Genomic DNA, 24,520 nt, shown 5'->3' on the forward strand with positions numbered 1-24,520 from the left:
GTAGCATGGAGTAATATAGACAGCAACATACATCTACCTTTATTTGGGATGGGGCAGCAAAAGAGTACTTCTCCTTTTAATAAAAACTCTTGTTTCTTTTCAGTGTGCTTGTATGTCATGTAGAGCAGGAAGGAGTAGAACTGGCCCTTTGACTGTGCCTTTGAATTTACTTCCCTTTGATCAAGAAGTAATAGATAAGGTAAGCATTGCCAGCCTTTGAGAATAATACTGAATTTTTTTAAGTTTTTGCTGGTTCCACCCAGAGAAACAAACCCAGCCTCCTAGATACCAAAGAGGACGTTTTCTATTAAGGACATTAGAAAAAAGATATGGGAGTGTGTCTGCCAAGCTGTGGGGAAGGGCCAGAAAACACAATGCAGCAGTTCTTTAGTGGGGGGGGAGGGGAGGAAGGAGGAGAAAAGAGTCTGATATCATTCACACTCAACCAGCAAGAGTGTCTACAGCAGGAAAAGAACTGCATAGTTCAAGGTTCTTGAAAAGCCCAGTGTCTCCTAAGAATGTTGGCTATTCTATCCTAAACCCTACCACTACAGGCCAAATCCTCAGCTGGGCTAGGCTCACACATCAATACTGGTACTTCAAGACTTTTGTTTCTGGTACTCCTGGCAGCCTGTCCGAGGCTTAATAATGGCCTTTCCACTGGGACCTACAGTTCCACTGCTGCCCGTCTCCCATTCATGTGTGTATTCCCTAACCTGTAATGGAGCATGGGCTGCTCCATAGCCCAGCCATGCAATAGTGAGACAAGGCAGGCAGAGGTAGATGATACAGACAAGGTCTGAACCTGGTAAATTGCTGCACCTTCCTGAAAAAACAAGAAACCATTGAGATGCAAGCGATTTTTCTACAAATTTTCTTGAGGCCATATAAATCACTCTGATTACTACAGCTCATGGCTTTGTGACTGTTCTGGTGACCAGGAGCAGATGAAACTAATTAAAGTCGGGAGGAAGGAAGGCTGTAGAAATATCTCAGCATTTATTATATTTCCGTTTCTCATTTTCAGCACAGAAAATTTGACCTACACTTTAAGACAAAACAGTGGTAAGTTTCTTTCTTGGCTTCTTGGATTCTGATAGATGGTGGCCAAGTTCTGCTCTTTGTTTCTGGGGAAAGATGTGCTTATGTCATAACTTTCTGCTGTGTACTGATCTCCAATTGAGACCATGTAATAAAACACACCCAGTGCAGTCAGCATTTAATGAGACTTCTATTAGATCCAGCATAAGAAGTGTTACTGATAGTAGTTTTTGAAATCTGTACACACAGGGTGAGATTCTGTGCTGTGCTGCCAGGGCTTGTGAGGAGTTCCTTGGAAGAAAGCTTTATGAATGCTGGGCATATCCCCCGGCTAAAATGAGAGGTCTTAGGGACCCTTTATGTCACTCCAGACTTTTTACTTTGTATCAAGGGTTAGAAAAAGAGATCTCATTCATCCTGCCTATCTGTTATCCTCCGAGCACCGCAATCCACTGAACGCTCTTGTGCCAGCCATTATGCACTGTAAAATCCCTTACATAGCCAGTGACATAAGATAGCAGTGTGTTAATAAAAGACTTGACAAAGAACGTATAAGCCTGCCAATTGCCTTATAAAATGTAAATCCAATTAAAATTGTACACCACTGGGTAGAGATGCCAGCTTATACACCTGGGTCCAACAGCTGTGTATTGTCATATACAGAAATTCAGGACAGGCAACATTTGGAAAAATACTTCATGGCTCAGTTATTTGCAATGTAGAGTCTCAGGGTATGAACATACATTTCTCCTTTGTATACCACCTAGCCTATATGCTTCAATATTTAAATCACCTCAGTGGGAGATGACATTATAGCATGTTATGGCACCAGTGTTTTATAGTTATTCTTGAAAATCATAGAATATGAGGGTTGGAAGGGACCTCAGGAGGTCATCCAATCCAACCCCCTGCTCAAAGCAGGACCAATCCCCAATCAAATCATCCCAGCCAAGGCTTTGTCAAGCCTGACCTTAAAAGCTTCCAAGGAAGGAGATTCTACCACCTCCCTAGGTAACGCATTCCAGTGTTTCACCACCCTCTTAGTGAAAAAGTTTTTCCTAATATCCAACCTAAACCTCCCCCACTGCAACTTGAGACCATTACTCCTTGTCCTGTCCTCTTCTACCACTGAGAATAGTCTAGAACCATCCTCTCTGGAACCACCTCTCAGGTAGTTGAAAGCAGCTATCAAATCCCCCCTCATTCTTCTCTTCCGCAGACTAAACAATCCCAGCTCCCTCAGCCTCTCCTCATAAGTCATGTGTTCCAGACCCCTAATCATTTTTGTTGCCCTTCGCTGGACTCTCTCCAATTTATCCACGTCCTTCTTGTAGTGTGGGGCCCAAAACTGGACACAGTACTCCAGATGAGGCCTCACCAATGTCGAATAGAGGGGAACGATCACGTCCCTCAATCTGCTCGCTGTGCCCCTACTTATACATCCCAAAATGCCATTGGCCTTCTTGGCAACAAGGGCACACTGCTGACTCATATCCAGCTTCTCGTCCACTGTAACCCCTAGGTCCTTTTCCGCAGAACTGCTGCCTAGCCATTCGGTCCCTAGTCTGTAGCTGTGCATTGGGTTCTTCCGTCCTAAGTGCAGGACCCTGCACTTATCCTTGTTGAACCGCATCAGGTTTCTTTTGGCCCAATCCTCTAATTTGTCTAGGGCCCTCTGTATCCTATCACTATCCTCCAGCATATCTACCTCTCTTCCCAGTTTAGTGTCATCAGCAAACTTGCTGAGGGTGCAATCCACACCATCCTCCATATCCTTAATGAAGATATTGAACAAAACCGGCCCCAGGACCGACCCCTGGGGCACTCCACTTGACACCAGCTGCCAACTAGACATGGAGCCATTGATCACTACCCATTGAGCCCGACAATCTAGCCAACTTTCTACCCACCTTATAGTGCATTCATCCAGCCCATACTTCTTTAACTTGCTGACAAGAATACTGTGGGAGACCGTGTCAAAAGCTTTGCTAAAGTCAAGAAACAATACATCCACTGCTTTCCCTTCATCCACAGAATCAGTAATCTCATCATAGAAGGCTATTAGATTAGTCAGGCATGACCTACCCTTGGTGAATCCATGCTGACTGTTCCTGATCACTTTCCTCTCGTGTAAGTGCTTCAGGATTGATTCCTTGAGGACCTGCTCCATGATTTTTCCGGGGACTGAGGTGAGGCTGACTGGCCTGTAGTTCCCAGGATCCTCCTTCTTCCCTTTTTTAAAGATTGGCACTACATTAGCCTTTTTCCAGTCATCTGGGACTTCCCCCGTTCGCCATGAGTTTTCAAAGATAATGGCCAATGGCTCTGCAATCACATCCGCCAATTCCTTTAGCACTCTCGGATGCAACTCGTCCGGCCCCATAGACTTGTGCACGTCCAGCTTTTCTAAATAGTCCCGAACCACTTCTTTCTCCACAGAGGGCTGGCCACCTCCTCCCCATGCTGTGCTGCCCAGTGCAGTAGTCTGGGAGCTGTCCTTGTTAGTGAAGACAGAGGCAAAAAAAGCATTGAGCACATTAGCTTTTTCCACATCCTCTGTCACTAGGTTGCCTCCCTCATTCAGTAAGGGGCCCACACTTTCCTTGGCTTTCTTCTTGTTGCCAACATACCTGAAGAAACCCTTCTTGTTACTCTTGACATCTCTTGCTAGCTGCAGCTCCAGGTGCGATTTGGCCCTCCTGATTTCATTCCTACATGCCCGAGCAATATTTTTATACTCTTCCCTGGTCATATGTCCAAACTTCCACTTCTTGTAAGCTTCTTTTTTATGTTTAAGATCCACTAGGATTTCACCGTTAAGCCAAGCTGGTCGCCTGCCATATTTACTATTCTTTCGACTCATCGGGATGGTTTGTCCCTGTAACCTCAACAGGGATTCTGTTAAAGTGTCTGAAAAGACACTTTAATTCTAAAATCCTAATTTTAGCGACTTATATATCTCTGGAAATTGCCTTTTGGTATTCGATTTCTCCTGCTGCTTCTCAGTCCAATTATGAATTTTATTAGAAAGCTTGAAAAAAATATAAGCTATTCTGAATAACATTCCATTAACAATATGTTGCATCACATACAAAACTGAATGAGAGAAAGTTATATACAGCATATATGTGTCATAGAAGATTAGGATTGGAAGAGACCTCCGGAGGTCATCTAGTCCAACCCCCTGCTCAAAGCAGGACCAACCCCAACTGTCAAGCCATATTGTTGCAGTCAGTACAGATTTTGGCCTGTACAGTGCTTACAGTGTCAATATCCTTACAAAACAGTAACAAAGGGGTACATTGAAAAATATCCTAATGTTTATCAGCATCTGTTCCACTATCCACTGATATTTATTATGGGAAACACACCTGCCTTTCTAGCAGATTATGATACACTGCAGAGATTTTCAATTTGAACAACAAGTTCTTAATCCCCATTAAAATTAATGGGAAATGGGTATCCAGATCCTCTAGGAAACTTTGAACATTTCAGTCTCTGCCTAATCTTTGAAGGGCAGGGAAAGTAGGACAGCATTATCAACATGTGCATTCCTACCTTAGCAAGAAAACAAATACAAGACCAAAGAAAGAACATTTGGTCCATCTAGGATACCCACAAATTGAAATAAATGTACCTGTGTATATTTAAATGTTTAGTCAGTTAGGTAAATGCAAACATGTACTTGACTATGTTAGATAACACAATCCTCTTTTCCTATTTTTGAACCAAAGAAATGTAATGCCTAAAAACTATGTTAATTCTGAGTTATGGCTAAGATTTAAAATATGAAAAAATCAAATGTTGTTGTTCACAGCAACTGTGATTTTTGTCCCCTTGCACCAATATTGTATTTTGTATTCTCTACCAGGGTTAACGTTTATGCCATTAAATATATATACAACATGGACAAATGATGGCTGTTACTTAAATCTTTCTCTTACTGCACTTTTTAACAATATTTTCAAAGCAGCTTCCAAAACTCTAATCATACTTGTGAGTTCACCCAAATGTACAAACCAAAAAATGCATTTGAACATGCAAGCCCTTGGAGTTACCCATCTTGCAGGTGCAGATAGATGCTTCTCAAAATTTTGAAGATGCAATTTAGAAGGCTCTATTGACAATTTGACCCTCTATGTATAACTTTGCCGTTGGAGGTGCAAGTTGCCAATTCTGTTACTTGCAGCTATCTTTAGACATTTTAGATAATAAAAAATACCTTAATATCATGGAGAGCAGATAGATACTTTTGTTTTATTAATAGAATAAAATATTACAGGACTCTGCACATATTGCTGTCTGTCTTCCCGTATAGTTTATTAGTTTGTCCATATAAAAGTTGTAATAACATAATATAAGAATGGATATATTTTGTCAGACAAATGGTCCATCTAGCCTAGTATCCTGTCTTCCAATAGTGGCCAGTGCCAGCTGCTTCAGAGGGAATGAACAGAACAAGTAATCATCAAGTGATCCATCCCCTGTTGCCCATTCCCAGCTTCTGGCAAACAGAGGTTAGGGACACTTCAGAGCATGGTTTTGCATCCATGCTCATCCTGGCTACTAGCCACTGATCGGCCTATCCTCATGAACTTATCTAGTTCTTTTTTGAACCCTGTTATCGTCTTGGCCTTCACAACATCCTCTGGCAAAGAGTTCCACAGGTTGACTGTGTGATGTGTGAAGAAATATTTATTTTTGTTTGTTTTAAACCTGCTGCCTATTAATTTCATTTGTTGACCCCTAATTCTTGTGTTATGAGAAGGAGTAAATAACACTTCCTTATTTACTTACTCCACACCAGTCATGATCTTATAGACCTCTATCATATCCCCCCCCTTAGCTGTCTCTTTTCCAAGCTGAAAAGTCCCAGTTTTATTAATCTCTCCTCATATGGAAGATGTGCCATACCCCAAATCATTTTTTTTTTTTTGCCCTTCTCTGTACCTTTTCCAATTCCAATATATCTTTTTTGAGATGGGGTGACCAGATCTGCACACAGTATTCAAGATGTGGGCATACCATGGATTTAGATAGCGGCAATATGATATTTTCTGTCTTATTATCTATCCCTTTCCTAATGATTCACAACATTCTGTGAGCTTTTTTGACTGCCACTGCACATTGAGTGGATGTTTTCACAGAACAATCTACAATGACTCCAAAATAGCTTTCTTGAGTGGTAACAGCTAATTTAGACCCCATCATTTTATGTGTATAGATGGGATTATGTTTTCCAATATGCATTACTTTGCGTTTATCAACATTGAATTTCATCCGCCATTTTGTTGCCCAGTTTTGTGAGATCCCTTTGTAACTCTTTGCAATCTGCTTTGAACTTAACTATCTTGAGTAGTTTTGTATCATTGGCAAATTTTGCCATCTGACTGTTTACCCCTTTTTCCAGATCATTTGTGAATATGTTGAACAGGACTGGTCCCAGTACAGACCCCTGGGGGACACCACTTTTTACCTTTCTTCATTCTGAAAACTGACCATTTATTCCCACTCTTTTTTTCCTATCTTTTAACCAGTTACTTATCCAGGAGAGAACCTTCCCTCTTATCCCATGACAGCTTACTTTGCTTAAGAGCCTTTGGTGAGGTACCTTGTCAAAGGCTTTCTGAAAAGCTAAGTACAGGATATCCACTGGATCCCCCTTGGCCACATGCTTGTTGACCCCCTCAAAGAATTCTAGTAGATTGGTGAGGCATGATTCCCTTTACAAAACCATGTTGACTCTTCCCCCACAAATTGTGTTCATCTATGTGTCTGATCATTCTGTTCTTTACTATAGTTTCAACCAATTTGCCTGGTACTGGTGGCCCCACTTGTTGTTTAGCAGGCTTCCTGCTTCTGATGCACTTTCAAAAAAATTGCAGTTACTTTTTGGCTAGGTGTTTTTTAAATTCTTTTTTTTTTTCTTTTTCTTCCTAATCATATTTTTACCACATTTTGCCAGAGTCTATGCTCCTTTCTATTTTCCTCACTAGGATTTAACTTCCACTTTTTAAAGGATGCCTTTTTGCCTCTAACTCCTTCTTTTACTTTGTGGCAATTTTCTGGTCCTCTTACTATGTTTTTTAATTGGAGCTATACATTTAAGTTGAGCCTCTATTATGGTGTCTTTAAAAAGTTTCCATGCAGCTTGCAGGGATTTCACTTTTGGCACTCTACCTTTTAATTTATGTTTCAGTAACTTCCTCGTTTTTGTGGTGTTCCTCTTTCTGAAATTAAATGCAATGGTGGTGGGCTGCTTTGGTGCCCCCCCACCCCCCCAGGCTGTTAAATTTTATTATGTTTTGGTCACTATTACCAAACGGTTCAGCTACATTCACCTTGTGGACCAGATCCTGTACTCCACTTAGGGGTAAATTAATAGTAATGGTGGTAATGTCTTGTCTGTTTATGAAGGGTATATAGTTTATTTTAACTGTACAGTCCATCTTGGGATACAAGTCATAACGCATAATATTTGTGCCTGTGTTCCAGCCGGGAAGACCTAGATATGCGTTTAGGGTTTGAGTTGTGTGTGGAGGAGCAGGATTTCCTGTGTAAAAGGAAGAAGTATGTTGCTGCTGCTCTGAAAAAGGTTCTCCAGCTAGAGGAGGACCTGCAGGATGATGAGGTACGTGGGGCAGAATCCTTTCCGCTCCTTGTCACAGAGGCATGCTCAGTCAATTGGGTGCCAAAATGTGGCCTCTTGTTCTCTATTTTCACAATCTCCAGACAGTCAGGATGCTTTACACTGAAGAAATAGGTCATTTTACTTTTTAGGAAGTGAATGAGTGATCACAGATGACATTAATAACATCTTTTTACTTGTATGTACAGTACCTAAAGAGTGTTGCTTTAATAGATATTAAATACCAAGATGGTTTAGGCCCATGTTCTCAGAATTACAGCAAAAGCTTTCTTAGGACCAACCATCTTCTCAGCCAGCCCATGCAGACAGACTCAGAACTTCTGTCACTCAGCATGTCTACACTACAAACTCATGTTGACTCTAGTTACGGTGGCATACCGCCACTGCAGTTAGTACATTGCTTGTGTGTGTACATACTTGGCTCCTTGCGTCTGTGGTGTGCATACTCACTAGGAGTGCTTGTGTTGATAGACAGTGCGATGCACCATGAGTACATATCTCACTGTGCAACTCGCCACCATCCAGCGCACTGTCTTTTGGGAAGTTTTGGCAATGCATGATGGGGCAGAAACGAGTTGCACAGGGGTAATTGGGAGCATGGGGTCAACTTCCCAGTTTGCAACTGTCTCCATCCCATAATGTTATCTGTATCCCATAATTTTTGCGCCTTTTTTTCAAAATCCCACACACCCGCGCCACACTTCACGCTGTCCGCCATCTCTGACAGAAGCATGGACTCAGCACAGCTCTGCTCTGTTGTCATAAGTGTTGCAAGCCCATGATCCTGCAGTATCTGCAGAGCTGCAAGAAGAATCGAATGAGTAGGGAACATGATAATTTCTTGGAGGACAGATTGCCATGGGACATAGTGAGAACCAATGAAAGGTTGTTGGCATTCACAGAGCAGCTGCAGATGGTGAAGTGCCACTTCTGGGCCCGAGAAACAAGCACTGACTGGTGTGATTGCATCATAATGCAGGTGTGGGATGACAAGCCGTGGCTGCAGAACTTTGAGATGCACAAGGCCACATTCCTGGATCTGCGTGCTGAGCTTGCCCCAGCCCTCCAGAGCAGGAACACCAAAAAGAGAGCTGCACTAACAGTGGAGAAGTGAGTGGCGATTGCATCGTGGAAACTTGCAATTGTGGATTGCTACCAGTCAGGTGGGAATCAATTTGGAGTCAGGAAATCCACCGTGGGGGCTGTTGTCATGCGGTGCAGGACTGTGACTCAGCAATGCCTCAGGACATAATGGATGGATTTGTGGTACTGGGGTTCCCGAACTGTGGAGAGTGGGGAAGGGGAGAGACAGACAGCACTCATATCCCTATTTTGGCACCAGATCATCTTGCCACAGAGTACATCAACAGAAAGGGCTACTTTTCTATAATTATCACTGGGATGCTTCATCGACATCAATGTGGGCTGGTCAGGGAAGGTGCATGATGCTTGCATCTTTAAGAACACAGGACATTTCAGAAAGCTGCAAGCAGAGACTTTCCCAACTGGATGGTTACCTTTGGCAATGATGAAAGCCCAATAGTGATCCTGGAGCACCCAGCATACATCTTGCTCCCCTGGCTCATGAAGTTGTACACCAGCCACCTCAACAGCACAAAGGAATGATTCAACTACTGGCTTAGCAGGTGCAGAATGACAATTCGGTGTGCTTTTGGTTGTCTGAAGTGATGCTGGCATTGTTCACTCACAAGATTGGACTTGAGTAAGAAAAATATCCCAATGGTTATAGCTTCTTGCTGTGTCAGACATCATATCTGTGACACAAAGGGGGAAATGTTTCCACTGGGGCAAAGGTGGAGCGGCTGTCTGCAGAACTTGAACAGCCAGATACATAGGCTATTAGAAGAGCTCAGTGCGGAGCTAGAGGAGCAGGGAGGCTTTGAAAAACCACTTTAACAGTGAGCTAGAGAAATATGTGTTGTAGTCAGCGTTCCCTCTAATTTTGTACGTCCATGTGAGGAATGAATTTTGTTATGTACACCAATATGGAGGTGATGTGGAACACGTCACCTCCATATTGGTGCACATAACAAAATTATGTGGCGGGGGTGGGGCTGAGGGGTTTGGAGTGTAGGACGGGGGCTCAGGAATAGGGCAGAGGGTTGGGGTGTGCGGGGAGGGAGAGAGCTCTGGTTGGGGGTGCAGACTCTGGGGTGGGGACAGGAATGAAGGGTTCAGGGTACGGGAGGGGGCTCAGAGCTGGGGCAGAGGGTTGGGTTTTGGGGGGATGAGGGCTCTGACTGGAAGTGCAGGCTCTGGGGTAGGGCTGGGGATGAGGGGTTTGGGGTGCAGGAGTGGGCTCAGGGCTGGGGCAGAGGGTTGGGGTGCAGGCTCTGGGGTGGGGCTGCAGGCTGCCTCTCTGCAGTTGGGAGAGAGGACTCCCCTCATCCCCTTCTTGCCGCAGCAGCTCAGGGCGTGGGGAGAGGCGCCTCTCCTCGGCTGTGGCAGCTCCGGCGGGGTGGGCTGGGCCAAGGAAGGGGCTCCTTTCCCCCGGCTGCGGCAAGTCCTATGAGGCATCTCTCCCCACCGCAGCCCTGAGCCCCTGCGCAGGGCTTAATAGGCGGCTGCGCAGCTTAGGGGGAACTTAGATTGTAGTGTGCTCTACCTGGCCCTGCTGTTTTGTGGCCTGGTAGGAATTGTATGGTGATTGCTGCACACACAGGAATATGGCATTGTCAACGCACCTGTTAATTTTGTTTGTGACTGATCCTGTGAGTTGTGTGGCACTGTGCAATAACAGGTAATTGGCTGCTTTCAGAACTGCTCGGCTCTCGGCAGCATATGTTGTGAACTAATAAAGATGAATTATATTCCAAATAATAGAATTTTATTCTGTAACAAAATAAGTGCAAAAAAGTGCAATTTTAAAACTAATACATTAAAAATGTAATAAACCATAATGAATTAATAGAACAGAACTTATGAAGGGTAAAGAACATTCATGTGCATTTCAGCTACACATACATGGACCTGTGAAAGCTACGGTTGGCATATGTGAAGCTGTGATTGTCTTTAATGTCCCCATGGGTAGAGTGGTGGGGGTAGTGCCCTGATGTCACATGGAACATTGAGAAGGTCCCGATGTTGAGTTCTCAGTGGGCTTCAGAGGGAGGCAAGCCCAGAACTGTTGAACTTGCAGGTCCACCAGAGCCTGCAACATCTGTGTTTGCTGCCTGAGAAGCCCCAGTATGTTCTGGTGCATCTCCCTCTCCTTTTCCTGCTGGGCTCCTGGGCCTTTCTGCTCTCCACTCATTCCTTTTCCAGTCTGTCTGCAGTTTTCATCGTCCAAGCCCTGTGTTCACGGTCTGAAGCAGCACTGACTTGCAGGATCTCACTGAACGTGTCATCCCGAGTCCTCTTCTTTCTCCTCCTTATCTGGCTCAGGTGTTCCATGGGTGTGGAAAGGGAGGCCCTAAAGGCTGCAATGGCACCAGCTGCAGATAAAACGCACAGAGGTACCCTTGTCAGTCCATTCATTACAGAAAGTGAAACTTAAGATGCTGAACTCACTCCCCTTGCTCCCCTAAAGTTTTAAGCACTACGTTCTCACTTCTGCTTGGGATTGCTTGTGCACGGCGCCAGTCACAGCACCAGCCATGGTGAGTATGGCCCGCCGAGGGTTGAGGAAATATGGAGGGAATTGTTTGGTTGCATGAATCTAGTAGTACAGGGCATTGTCACTGCGTACTGGCACCACAGGTGGTGGTGATTTTAGCTGATATCTCACTCCTGAGGGTAACAAGGCAGAGAGCAGAGAAAGCACAGCTGCTGCTGGTGTCCCAAAGCTGCCTGGGCCTGTATGCTGCTAGTCTGTGTACTGCAATGGTGCCTGCTGAACTGATCACTGAGTGGCACAGGAAAGAGTCCTACCACAGAGAAAGATATAAAGCAATCCTCCCTAGGGATCTTCGGCAGAGGATTGCAGAGTACCTCCATGAAAGTTTCATCAGTATCTCTCAGGAAGATTCAAAGGACATCCCTGAGAACATAAACAAACTGTTCTGCATGGCCCCTCTGCCTAATTCTAGAGGGGAGTGAAAAACAGATAGCACCTCACCTCTTTTGGTTGTACCACTACCTTGTCTAGCACAACTAAATTAACGATAAGTCAAAAGATGTGTCCTCCTACTTTGGGGATGCCATCCCTGTAACTGAAAATTTATCTACACACTTACCCAAGGTTCCTTCCTCTGCATTGGGGTCACCCGTGCTTGACTGGTTGGACTGTGGAGGAATCAAAAACAGGTCCCGGCTCACTGTGCAGCTGGATTCCCTAGGTCGCCTGTCCTCCATTCTCCTCCTTCTCTTCCTCATCCACCATCTCTTCCACCTCACTGTGCACATCCTGTGACTCAGTCTCCTCGGAGGTATCTATGGTGGTATGGGAAGTGGTGGTGGGGTCTCCGCCAAGTACAGCATACAGCTCTTGTAAAAGCAGCAGGTCTGTGGCACAGCAGATCTAGTGTTGGCCTCTCTGGCTTTCTGGTATGCCTGCTGCAGCTCCTTGGCTTTCACTGTGTACTGCTGTTGATCCCTGTCGTAGCCCTTCTCCTGCATCCCCTGACCAATTTGTTCATAGATGTTGACATTTCTATAGCTGGTGCTGGAGCTGTGCCTGCATAGCCTCTTCAGGCCCAGGAGGTCCAATATCTCCTGTTTTTTCCAGGCAGGAGCACGTCTGGAGCATGGAGCCGGCATGGTCAGCTGGGCAGTTGTACTCAACAATGGAGAGCTGCTAGGGGTGCTTGCCAAGCCAGACAATAAGAAAAAGGAATTTCAAAAATTCATGGGACTTTAAATGGAGTGGAGGTGGGGAGTCTTCTGGTCTCTCTGACCCCTAGGTTGGGGAGTTCACAACTGAGACCAGAGCAGCCAGTATGGGGCATTGTGGGACAGATACTGGAGGACAGTTAGGATAAATAACGCAGTGTCTACACTCACACTGCATCAACCTATGTACATCGGCTGTGGCTCTAAACTGCTTGGGGAGGTGGTGTTACTAAGTTGGTGTAATGGAACACTTACCTTGATGGGAGACAAATTTAAGTGTAGACACATGCACAACTAGGTAGACATGAACTGCCTTGTGTTGACCTAACTTTGTAATGCAGACCAGGCCTCACTGTTTATAATTGATTTGAACCTGACTTTCCATTTGCACCTGTGCTGCATAGGTGCAAAATACTACCATTCTGAGTTGGCTGTGTTTACAATTACTTTGTACTCACTGGGCAGGTTTAAAGTCATCCTCACTTCTGCACAAAAATGATACTTCCTTAAAGACTTTATGCTAAATTTACCATTTGTGCCAGCAGTGTCTTTAGCCCAGTGCATGGTATCCATCTTTAGTGTTAGTTGAGCCAACTTATCTTTCATGTGAGACATAGGTTTAAGTCACTGGGGGAAATGGTACAGAAATGTAAACTCATTTTACAAATCTTTGGATCAAAAAAATAAACAAAACAAAACTCACAAAACCTTACATTCTACAAGGTTTGCCTATTCCTAGATGACCAATACCTACTGACAAGGTCACAACAGTGATAGTTTATTGCATTTAGTACAAGTCTATTACAATCAGGAGATAACAATTCCTGTATTTTTATGTTGATCTCCTAGAAGATTTTTTAGGAAAATTGAAAGTATTGAGGTTAGCCTCCAATTATGCTCAGTGTTTAAAATTCCATGAAATGACAGCCTTTGCTTTCCAATTGCTGAGCAGTAAGTTACAGAAAACTCAGAGCAATTCCAGTTATTTCTATGCAGCATGGTTAATTCAGATCATGTCTCTACTTGCAAACTGATCATATACAATTTTTTTTACCATTTAATTAGGGCTGGAACTTGTTAACATAATTTCTACTCATCTCCATCCGAATCACTAATTGTCCTACCTATATAGTTATTTTTCATTAAATGTATGCTTTTCTGCATTGACTAGGTACCAGTGGTGGCATTCATGACAACAGGTGGTGGTACAAGAGCATTGACAGCAATGTACGCTCACCTGTTGAGTATCCAGAAGCTGAATGTTTTGGACTGTATTTCATACATCAGTGGTTTATCTGGCACAACATGGTAAGGAGGACCAAGCTTCTGACACAAAGAAATTAATTAAGGACACACAATTTCCAGAGTGGTGAAATGTTTATTAGTCTCCAAGTAGTTATGCATGTACCCATTGTAACCTAGTTTAAATATTGTGATAGACCCAGGCCAGTTGGGTACAGCAGAGTAGCAGAAGGCAGATATACTGGCCACTGGATTAACAGTTTTTTGTTCTCTGACTGACCAGAGCAGGGGCTGCTCCAGGCTAATGAGAACACCAGACTCCAATTAACCTGCAAAGAGTCAGGTGAGGCCATTAAGCTAATGTGACCACCTGACTCTAATTAAGGCCCCTCTGATCATAAAAAAGGGCTCACTCCAGTCAGGTAGAGAGAAGTCAGGGGGCTAGAGGAGAGGAAGTGTGGCTGAAGGGCTGGTTAATGAAGACCCCCTCAAGTCATTGGTAAGGGAGAAGCAGGAGAGCTGTGGGGAAGTGGCTCAGGGAAATGTAGCAACTCTGGCAGTGACAGGTTGGCTGCCAACAGCTGCTACCATTAGGGTCCCTGGGCCAGAACCCGGAGTAGAGGGCGGGCCCAGATTCCCCCCAACCCACCACTACAGAAACACCTCCTGGGAGGGGAAAACAGGCTTCTGTCAGGATAGGAGGCTAAACTGTTTTGGCATAAGGCTGTAGGAGCAACAGAGACTGTGGAAATTCTCTCACCAACCTCCATTGCTGGCTTATGATGAAAAGGGCTCAGTAGACTGTATCCCTGGCCCTAGAGAGAGAAGGGCTACGTGGAGGGTTGCAGTGAGCCTCTGAAGCTAGCATAAACCACCTGGAAGCATGGAACCCACAGGGACAAGGTTGGAGCTCTGCCACAATATCTAATAATTATTATTATTTTCATACACAAACCAAGAAATCATCACTGTTTATGGTTTCCAGAGGCCTTTTTGGCCAACAGAATTTATAATTAACAAGCAGCTTTATTCATCTAGTGTGGCTTTTTCATGTCGGCCTTTGTTAGGTGTTTACCAATATTTGCTATCATCCATGATCATGTGTGAATGCTATCAACAATGGAAAAGTAGCAAAGTGGATTAGAGAGATTAGATCATCTGAAGCTACAAGCACCCAAGGGAGACCTGGTGCTAATAAATGTACAGTCCTACACCACCAGCACAAGTAGGAAATAATAAATCATATATAACTTTTAGCAAAATGGGTGGTTGTAATAAAGCAGCCACACCCATCACATTAAAACAATCTTGTTTTAATTTGGTGGTATTAATACTACCCTAATATCACTTTTTGATGTACCTAAACAATGTAGTTGCTGCAGCGAAGGTGTAGAATCAGGATTGGGGAGTTTGTTACAAATCCAGAACTTGAGCTAGGCTTCCAAATCGTTTGCTGAAATTCACAAACCTTTTGGAAAACGTGGACTGGGTGTCAAGCAAGGCTGGGCCCATTTAATGGACATTTCATGAAACTTGGTGGTTTCAGTTAAATGTCGTTACATTTCACTGAGATTTTTGGTTTCGTTCAAATGCAAAAGGCACATCAAGGTGTAAAATCACCCAATCTGAAATCAAGAAATGTTGCTCAACGCGCTCTAAGCCAAAACTTGAGAGTTTCAAAGAGCTCTAATTTTGAACAACAACTTTTCCTTATATTTCCTTTTCTCAGGACAATGTCAAATTTGTATGAAGATCCTGACTGGTCACAGAAGGATATGGAGGCATCAGTCAGTGATGCTCGGAAACATGTGATCAAAAACAAGTTCTTGGCCTGTTTTTCCGTGGATCGTCTGAAATACTATGTAAAGGAGCTACACCAGCGGAAACAAGAGGGGCACAAGATAGGTTTTACAGATCTGTGGGGACTCATCATTGAAGCCATGTTACATGATGGGGTACTATAGAACATTTACTCTTTTCAGAGTCTTCCTTTAAGTAACTAATCTTCTGAAAGTAGAAATGAGGATAAACTGTAAACCCTAACGGGATATGCCCACTCAGCATGGCTGCAGAGTTATTCACACAAACAAGTTTTATTTCTTGACTGCATCATGTATATGTTAAAATTAGACCTGCTCAAAAAACTGGAATGAAACCCCCCTCCTATGGAAACTCTAGAAAATCCAAAATTCCTTTTTAAGAGCTGATTTTTCAAAGTGCCTTAAAATCCCTATGCATAGGGAGATTGCCTTGATAATGTATATGCCACAAGTGGAGCTGGGATACAGCATGTGATGCAAATTTGGAATTGTTTGGTCAAGGGGTTCCCAAAATGCAGCCCAAACCCTTTGGCATATGAGCTACTTTTACTTTTCGAAGTGCTCGCAAATCCATGTGCAATTTCGAGGAAGTTTCACCCCACCACACACACCCCATAAATGCTTCCCCAAAGCCATCAACCTTTCTCTCCATATCCCACCTTGTGCCAGGTTAGTGTCTGGGAGATAAAGCCTCGTATGCAGGAGAAAGGGGACTGGGAGATAGTTGAGGTAGGGGAGTAGCTACCATATTGAAAATGACACCAAAGAGGCTAGTGCAAGTGTCCTGGCCAGGATGAATCTCTTCTCTGCCAGGAGAGGCTCACTGAATGCCTGCCAGACAGCTGTAGGTAGGGCTGATTCTGTCCAGGGAGCTGGAAACAGACCCACTCCAAGCATGCCACAGGCACAGCATGTAACGCTGAGCTGAAAAGCAGCATGTATGGCTCCACAGGCACGTGGAGCTGAGGCTGGGAGAGGGAAGGAGAAGGAGGCAGCGGCACACTCACTGAGGCATGAATTTTCATTTTGTTGTGGTTCATAATGGTTCAATATTTCATTTTCCACATTTTCAGCGGAATTTTTCTATCCCCATTTTTTGTTCCCCCAAATTAGTATCTCTTCTAAATGAATTAATTTTGATTTTTAAAAATGATTCCCCCCCCTCCCATTTTTGAGAAACAATCAGTGTGACACTAAAGTGACCAGTGAAAATTAGCAACATAAAGAACCAAACCAGACAAATAATAAAAAAGAAATACAAATTTCACTGAATGACCGAACTTTTTCACATCAAAACTTTCTACATTTAAAACACACACACACAATCCCCTGTTTTATTATTCATTATTATTTACTTATTTCACAAGGGCATTTAAAAAAAATTCAAAATTTCAACTCCCTCCAATTAAAACACAATAGGAGAATTTTGTGACTGCTGATGCAGGCAGATGCGAGTATCATTTCTCTGTGTTAGCAAAACCCTCTGCTCCCAGAGTTGAATTCAATCCAAAGAAAGGCAGGCAATGTTGGCAGTGCTGCCCCCCTTCAAGGTTCCAGGCCAGGGTGTGGGGCGCAGTGCCACCCTCCCCAGGAAGCCACTTCAGGAAGGTGCTGAATCAGCACCTTCTGCAGCCTGGCTGGCACTTAACACTCTTCCCAGCCAGCATTGCCCTCTTTTGGTCAGTGCTGCATGGTGCTGGTCACCTGTGCCCTCTGCAATGGAAACAGGTTCTAACCACGCAACAGTTTTAAACCATATCGTAACTGAGCTCTTCATTCTTGTACAGTGGTGCTGTAGTGGTGGCTTTCCTGTGACATTTACCTTTTCTGGATGAAATGACTCGTGCATGTTCTCAACTGATCCTTTTTTTTAAAAAGTGGGGGGGGCTATTTTTTTAAATAAGCAAAAGGTAAAAAATGACAGTTTTCACCAGTGAAATCTTTGAATGTTCCAGTATATGAAACCTTGACAAACTGATTGTTAAACAACTTTAAGCATTCAAGTGAATGAGACTACTCTCATGCTTAAAGTTAAGCACATGCTTACGTGCTTTGGTGGATCAGGAACAGAGTGCTCAGCACATTGCAGGATCAAGCCCATAGAGGAGAACCTGGTCGGAACAAAGTAGGCATTTCATTGTAATATTCCAAGCCCCAGTAAAGTGGTAGGTCCCTATGTCATTTACATTTTCCTCAGTTATATATCTTGTTTCCAAACAGGAAGACCACCATAAACTCACAGATCAGCAACAAGCGCTCAGTCATGGTCAGAATCCCCTGCCCATCTACCTTGTTCTCAATGTGAAGGACAAAATTAGCAATCGAGATTTTCGAGGTAATAATTATGTTCTAGAAATTTATTTTTCTTTAAATCTAACCGGGTTCAGCTTAGGGTTAGAACTGGTTATTTAATGCAAGAATCCTTCTTAAATCAATTCACTCAAAAGTGGGCTTATATTTCTTATTAATTAAATTTGTCTCTCTCTGTATTTCTGGTTTGGCCTGGGATCAGAAGCAGAATATTATGACAGAGGCTATTATCACAAGATTATCTGGCCAGCACAGAAGCAGGAAGTACCAGAAATCTCATGAGCTTTCCAGATACCTGTGGGTGTGAGAAGAGAATTCACTCTCCATGCTCATCACTGTTATATCTGTATTGAATAAAAGTGGCCAGTTAGCAAATATGCTAGTTCAGCAACTAGTTTGTCATGAAGAAGCTGAAACCAAAATCTTATTCCATTAATAACTCAGTTTATTCATATGACAACAATATTTTTCTTTACCCGCAGTCAGGTTACTGCAGTAATATTTTTTCTTCTGACTCTTTCTTTAGAATGGATGGAGTTCACTCCCTATGAGGTGGGACTCCTTAAATATGGGGCCTTCATTCGCGCTGAGAATTTTGGAAGTGAGTTCTTCATGGGTCGGCTGATGAAGAAGCTCCCAGAATCCCGGATCTGCTTCTTGGAAGGTGATTTATTGTCCTGGAAAAATGTAATGTAACATAAGCCAGTCACTGGCAAGCCACAGTTTTATGGCTGCTGCAATTGGTACAGTGTCACCTTCTAGAAACTGTATAAGGTGATGTATCTGAACCAATAGCATGTCATGATCTGCAGATTTAAAATCTCTCTATAGTGTAATTAAGTGAGTTAGATTAATCTGATTTCATTATACTGTCATGCACAAGGCATCTGAAAGATACTTTTTCATCTTTATTTGAACAACAAAATTTTCAAAATGTTGCAGTTTGCTCAAGTACCAGTCTCTTCTGGATCCCAAATCTATGAGAAATTCAGCCCCTGGTATAGAATGGTCCTACTGCTGACTTTTAGCGCTGATTGATTCAGCAACGTAACATTGAAACGTAACCTAATAATCATCAGTATGTGTAATATTCTGAAGCAGTACAGCTGTTCTAAGGAGTCTTTTGTTCGTACTGTATCCCCAAACTCTTTACAAATGTAAAGAATACAATTTAATAAATCATATCAGAGAACAGAGAAATGAACAAACAGATGAGAGAGAAACAAAACAGCATGTAGTTTTTCAGATGAGTTTTAAAAAGAGATGTGGAGTGGATGAAGCAGAAGGAAGCAGGAAGAGGCTGCCAATTTCTGGCTGGTTAGCAATATTACCGTCACTGAGACAGACTTGAATTTCAGTTAAAATGTATAGTAAAGTAATAACATCTACCGCATATGTATATGTAGTGTTGTTGTAGCTGTATCAGTCCCAGGGTATTAGAGAGTCAAGGTACGTGAGGTAATATCTTTCATTGGACCAACTTCTGTTGGTGAGAGAGATAAGCTTTCTAGCTTACACAGAGCTCTTCTTCACGTCTGGGAAACTAACTCATGCTATGGCTACACTAGAGAGCTTACAGCAGCACAGCTGTACCAATGCTGTAAGATCTCCCGTGTAGCTGCTCTATGCCAGCAGGAGAGAGCTCTCCCATCAACATAATTAAACCACCCACAGTGAGTGGCGGTAGCTATGTCGGTGGGAGTTGCTCTCCTGCTGACACAGCGCTGTCCACACCAATGCTTCTGTCAGTGAAACTTATGTCAGTCAGGGCTGTGTTTTTTTCAGGGCGTTATAGGGCTACAGCACAGTAATGTCTATACAGCTTCATCAAACTATGTTATAATATTATGAGGGCACAACTGGGCTATAACCAGATGCCTCAATATGGTAATTCTGTATTGTAAATAGAATCTAATATTTCCTTCCCTTCCTTTTGCATAAGCACTGCACACAGCCATAGAAAAAGAGAGCCCCTGGCTTACTCTTCCTGCTTCTCACCCTGATTGCTGTAACTAAAAAGGATTTATGTAAAGGGAGTTTCAGGTTCCTATTATTAAATTAGCAATGTTGTGACTATTTGCCTGTATGGATCTTTCACAACAGCCACTCGAAAAGGATTTCAGGGACACCAAACTGCCTTTACACTGCCCACACCCAGGAAAGAGTGGACGCTGACTAACATAGGTCATGGGACCCCTAACTACATTCAGTGATTGGCTGGAATGCTGTTGGGAGTGCTCTTTGTAATTCCAGGTTGGTGTACATGTAATCTCCCAACTGTTAGGACCCAGCTATTCCTGGCCCTCATTCAAATCCCCCCAAACTGGCCAACATTTCAAATCTTCAGGAAATGTAGTATTTGCATTATTGCCAATTCATGTGATTTTTCCCTTCCCCAGCCCCACCCAAGTCATGCAATATTTGGTATTTTTCTTAAAGCTCAGTTCCTGGAGGTATGTGATTAGTTGGGAATCTGAACTGTTTTTTTTAAAGTAAGCTTCCAACCTGGATTGCATATCTACGGCCGAAGTGCAATCCAACTGAGTCAAGAATTTGAGTCTGCAAGAACCAGTCTTGAAAGAAAATGCAAAAGTCTGATGATCTTTTTAATAAAGAAGCTATTTGCAGTGTGACAACAACAAATATAGTGAACCTACAAATTTATGAAAAACATTATGTAGCCTATGCCAGTAGATGGTGCTCTTTATATTTACTATACATATGAGCATGCAGAGAGAGAGAGATGCTGCTTTTTTATATGGAACTCTCCTAACAGAAAGAAATTGAATACAGTTCACTGGTAAGGATGGAAGGCAATTTTTAAATAAAATGCTTTGAAGTCACAGTTTATTCTCTGTCAAATTTCTTTCATGTCACAGGGATCTGGAGTAGTGTATTTTCCTTGAACCTTATGGATGCCTGGTATGTCTCCTTTGAGTCAGAAGAGTTCTGGCACAAATGGACCCAAGACAGAGTTATTGACATTGGTTAGTTATTTTTACATTTCGTTTTTGCTTTACTTTTTCTTAGGGTTATTTTATTTAATTATTTTACTAATTTATTTATTATCTAATGCATGAAGTGGAAAGGCATGTCTTGTGTTGCCGTGCAGCAATCATTTTGGTTGATTGAGAAGCAGAATTGATGAGATCTAGCAAGGATGCAAATGAGATGCCCCTGATATGGGGTCTTGAAGGAGAAGGGTAAACTGTATAAAGAAAAATATTCTTGAAAGTATGGGAGGTGGGGCTTATCCTTCCAGGGCCCACCATTCTTCTTTATTCTCTGTCTAGCCAAACACCAGATGTGTGTCCTCCTTGTGAGTGAGGTATAACATACTCTTGTTTCCTTTGTTAGTTTTTGCTGTTTTTAAGTGGTTTTTATTTTTGATCCCACTCAGGAATTAATTTGGGTATGTTTCCTTATAGTTTTAATTATCATTCATTAGGGTGCCCAGAGAGGTAAGACAGACATTATAATAACAGTAATAATAATAATAATAAAAAGTAGCATAGATGTGCATGATGCTTTCCAGAAATAAGATATTGTCCCTGCCCCAAGGAGTTTATGAGCAAGAGTCCAATTCTGCAAACCTTTACTACTGTATAATATAGTGCTTGTTACTGTGGGTCATTCCACTAAGGTCAATAGAAAGCACTACACTAAATAGTAAGGGCTTGCAGGATGGGGACCAAAATGCGAAATACAGTAAATCCTTACAACAGACTGAGTGGAGAAAGAAGAGCACTGCAGCAAATATTACTATCATTCATTTTGTCCTGTTGCATTTGTAAGCTGCAGCTTGTGTGTGTGTGTGTGTGTGTGTGTGTATATATTGAATTTGTTGGAGAGACAGGAAGTTAGTAAAGGGATGTGTGTGTGAGAGAGGGACATGGCAAGGATACAGGAGAGGAAAATTATTTTAGGTGCAAAATGTTGGCTGGGATCAGGTCGGGGCAGAGGGAAGGAAGTTATAGTATACCAGGTTAGAGAGAACTATAGCATGGGCAAGGCTTTTTGTAGTGCTGACTGAGAAGAGGAGACAGACTATGGAAAGGTTAGACAGATAAGCAACTAGCTCTGTGGAGAGCCTGGATGTTAGGAGAGAAGGAAGTTGAAATGAAGCCAAACATCCTATAATAATTTATTATAGAGGACTATCCCCAAAATGAATTCAGATATACAAAACTTTTATCATTTTTTCTGCAGACGAAGAAACTGTTCTACCTACGAGGCCATGCGAGTTAAATACTCGGGTGGTCTCCCCCCCAGATAGCCTTTCAACTGTTTTTCGAGATGTTTTTATGTTGCGGCCAGCAGTTTCAGAAATCCACAATTTTCTAAAGGGTTGCCAGATGCACAATAACTACTTGGAGAATGAGTTTTCTAGATGGAAAGGTATGGTGATAACTTCCTATTTGAAGCTGCATTTTTAAAGATTGGGTTGGGGTCTGGAATTTCGTGTGGATATCTGTGGACCTTAGTGGAAGTGAATGAAGCTACTTAAATGGTTCTGTTACTTTGTGAGAAATCCTAGGTCGTAATACATGGTGTGTATGGTATGGTATGATATGATATGAAGGCTTTAAGGGTATAAGTTTGGATACACCCATTACCCTTGAGTGGCAAAGTCATGAGTAAGTTATGCAGGCCATTATTTTGTTTATATTCCAGATATGCCCCAAATGTGCAAAGGATTGTCAAGACATTGAGGAGGCTGAAGTCTCTGCCTCCCAAACAAATGCCTAGCAAACCTTTATACCACAATCCAGTATCATATATTCTGTCTATGCCATGTATGTTACAAAACATTTGCTCTAGGAATGTTTTCAAGAGCTTTCAAAAGTGCATTTGGATTATTTTTTGCACCCTCTGTTTCAAATGTCAGAGGTCTTAGTTACCATGAGTCTAACTATGCAGGACTTGGAGAAAGCCATAAAAGCCTCTAGAAAGGACATTCAAACCTTTCTATACCTAAATACATCATGACTTTAAGTAAGATAGCTTGCAGTCCTGCACGGCTGGAAGCAAATGCAGTTTCCTGCTGGGAATCTCCCCTTCCCAATGATATAAAGATCCTGTTTTTAGCCTGTGACAGTTTTACATATAGAAAGGCTGTTCTTGGTGCATGACTGAATCTTGCCCACCTGGGGCCTTGGGCAAGTATAATTTTTGGGGAAAATCCACATTTAGAGGAGGAGAAAATATTTATTTTGTAGGTTGATTTAAGCTTCTCAGGGGTTTGGAATGTTACAATAAGTCCCAGGGGGATGGATTAGTGGCCAGAGAGCAGACAAGGCAGTTAAAGGTACATTATAATTCCTTTGTCACATGGCTTTTCAATTTATACTCCTGGGGGAATTCTGCACCACTGTACATGTGCAGAATTCATGTCACCCGCAGATTTCTTTGCTTCCCCGGAGAAAAATAACTTTCTAACAGGGACGCAAAGGGAAGCTGCAAGAACAGTCACACACCGCTCCCTAGCAGTGCAGGTACATCATTTCAGGCACCCAGAGCAGCTGGTAGAGAGGTAAATCACCGCAGAACTGGGGACAACCCAGCCAGTGGCTCCTACCCTGAGCCGGGATCAGCTGCTAGTCTCTGGAGGCAGGAGAGGACGGGACTTCCTCTTCTTCTTCCCCTGCAAGGAGTGGCTGGGCCAGTGTCAGATCCATCCCCAGAAACCTCCCCCAACTGCAGGAAGCTCAGCATCCTCCCCTGCTTCTTGCCCCCATCACTCCTCAGCTGTGCGGGGAGGGGCCACTATATGGGGAGCTGCTCCCCCATCCTCCCAACCCCCGTGCATACCCAGACACCCTGCCAGGCCTCACCCCATACACCCAGAATCCCCCTAAAATTCCATATCTGAACCTCAACCCCTGCATCTGGAGCCCGCCTGCACCCAAACTGCCCCCCAGACTACACCCACTGAGCTCCCTGCATTCAAACCCTCACCCTGATGAGCCCCACCTCCCCACACCTCCCTGAGCCCCCACATCCAGACACCCACACTACTGACCCCCAACTAGCTGCACCCAGGCCCCTCTGCTGAGCCTCAATCACCTTCACCTAGAACCCCCTTACAGAGTCCCATTGCTCCTGCACCTGGAACCCCCTCAACGAGCCTCTGTCCATCCAGATCCCACAACACCTAGACCCCCACCCCCCACTGAGCTGCCTGCACCCAGATTGTCTCCCACAGAACACTTTCATCCCAAATCTGGATCCCCCCACACTGAGCCCCTTCACACTTGGATCCTGCCTGGTTGAGTCTGCCTGCCCCACACCTGGTGCACCTGATGCAGAGGGGCAGGGCCCCACGGTGTTTCTGGGGCAGGCCCAGGCCTTGTGCTGTGTCAGGGTCAGGTGCAGCCTCACCCCCAAGTCCGTGTCCCAGGGGTGGGGGAGCTGAAGTGTGATCTCCCACCTTTGTGCAGCCAGTGGCCTGTGCTCCCCACTGCCATGCTGGAGCCTCTGCATTTATTTATTGGCAAATCAAACTTGCAGTATTTTTAATTTTTTGGCACAGAATGCCCTCAGGAGTAAATTTATCACAAGTGGTGTGTGTGTGGGTGAGTATACAGTATATGCAGTAGTTGCAGTTAAAAAGTTGTCTTTTGCCCTTTTTACTGGTAGGTAAGATATTACTGGCTCTGGTGGTATT

The 24,520-nt window shown here is 43.4% G+C and overlaps 1 protein-coding gene across 3 annotated transcripts in view; it reads left to right on the plus strand.

Moving 5' to 3' along the window:
* The window catches only part of LOC102937778 (cytosolic phospholipase A2 epsilon), a 62,266-nt gene that overhangs the window by 32,442 nt on the left and 5,304 nt on the right, over positions 1–24,520 (plus strand). For all 3 annotated transcript variants that reach the window (XM_027818137.3, XM_043549578.1, XM_043549579.1), the window contains exons 10-18: positions 104–199; positions 1,028–1,065; positions 7,537–7,672; positions 13,653–13,789; positions 15,453–15,678; positions 17,764–17,878; positions 18,380–18,517; positions 20,733–20,840; positions 22,063–22,251. In XM_027818137.3, the coding sequence (XP_027673938.2) occupies positions 104–199; positions 1,028–1,065; positions 7,537–7,672; positions 13,653–13,789; positions 15,453–15,678; positions 17,764–17,878; positions 18,380–18,517; positions 20,733–20,840; positions 22,063–22,251 (1,183 nt within the window). The remainder of the gene's footprint in view (positions 1–103; positions 200–1,027; positions 1,066–7,536; positions 7,673–13,652; positions 13,790–15,452; positions 15,679–17,763; positions 17,879–18,379; positions 18,518–20,732; positions 20,841–22,062; positions 22,252–24,520) is intronic.

This window comes from Chelonia mydas, chromosome 6, assembly GCF_015237465.2.
Source record: "Chelonia mydas isolate rCheMyd1 chromosome 6, rCheMyd1.pri.v2, whole genome shotgun sequence".
Taxonomy (NCBI): Eukaryota; Metazoa; Chordata; order Testudines; family Cheloniidae; genus Chelonia; species Chelonia mydas.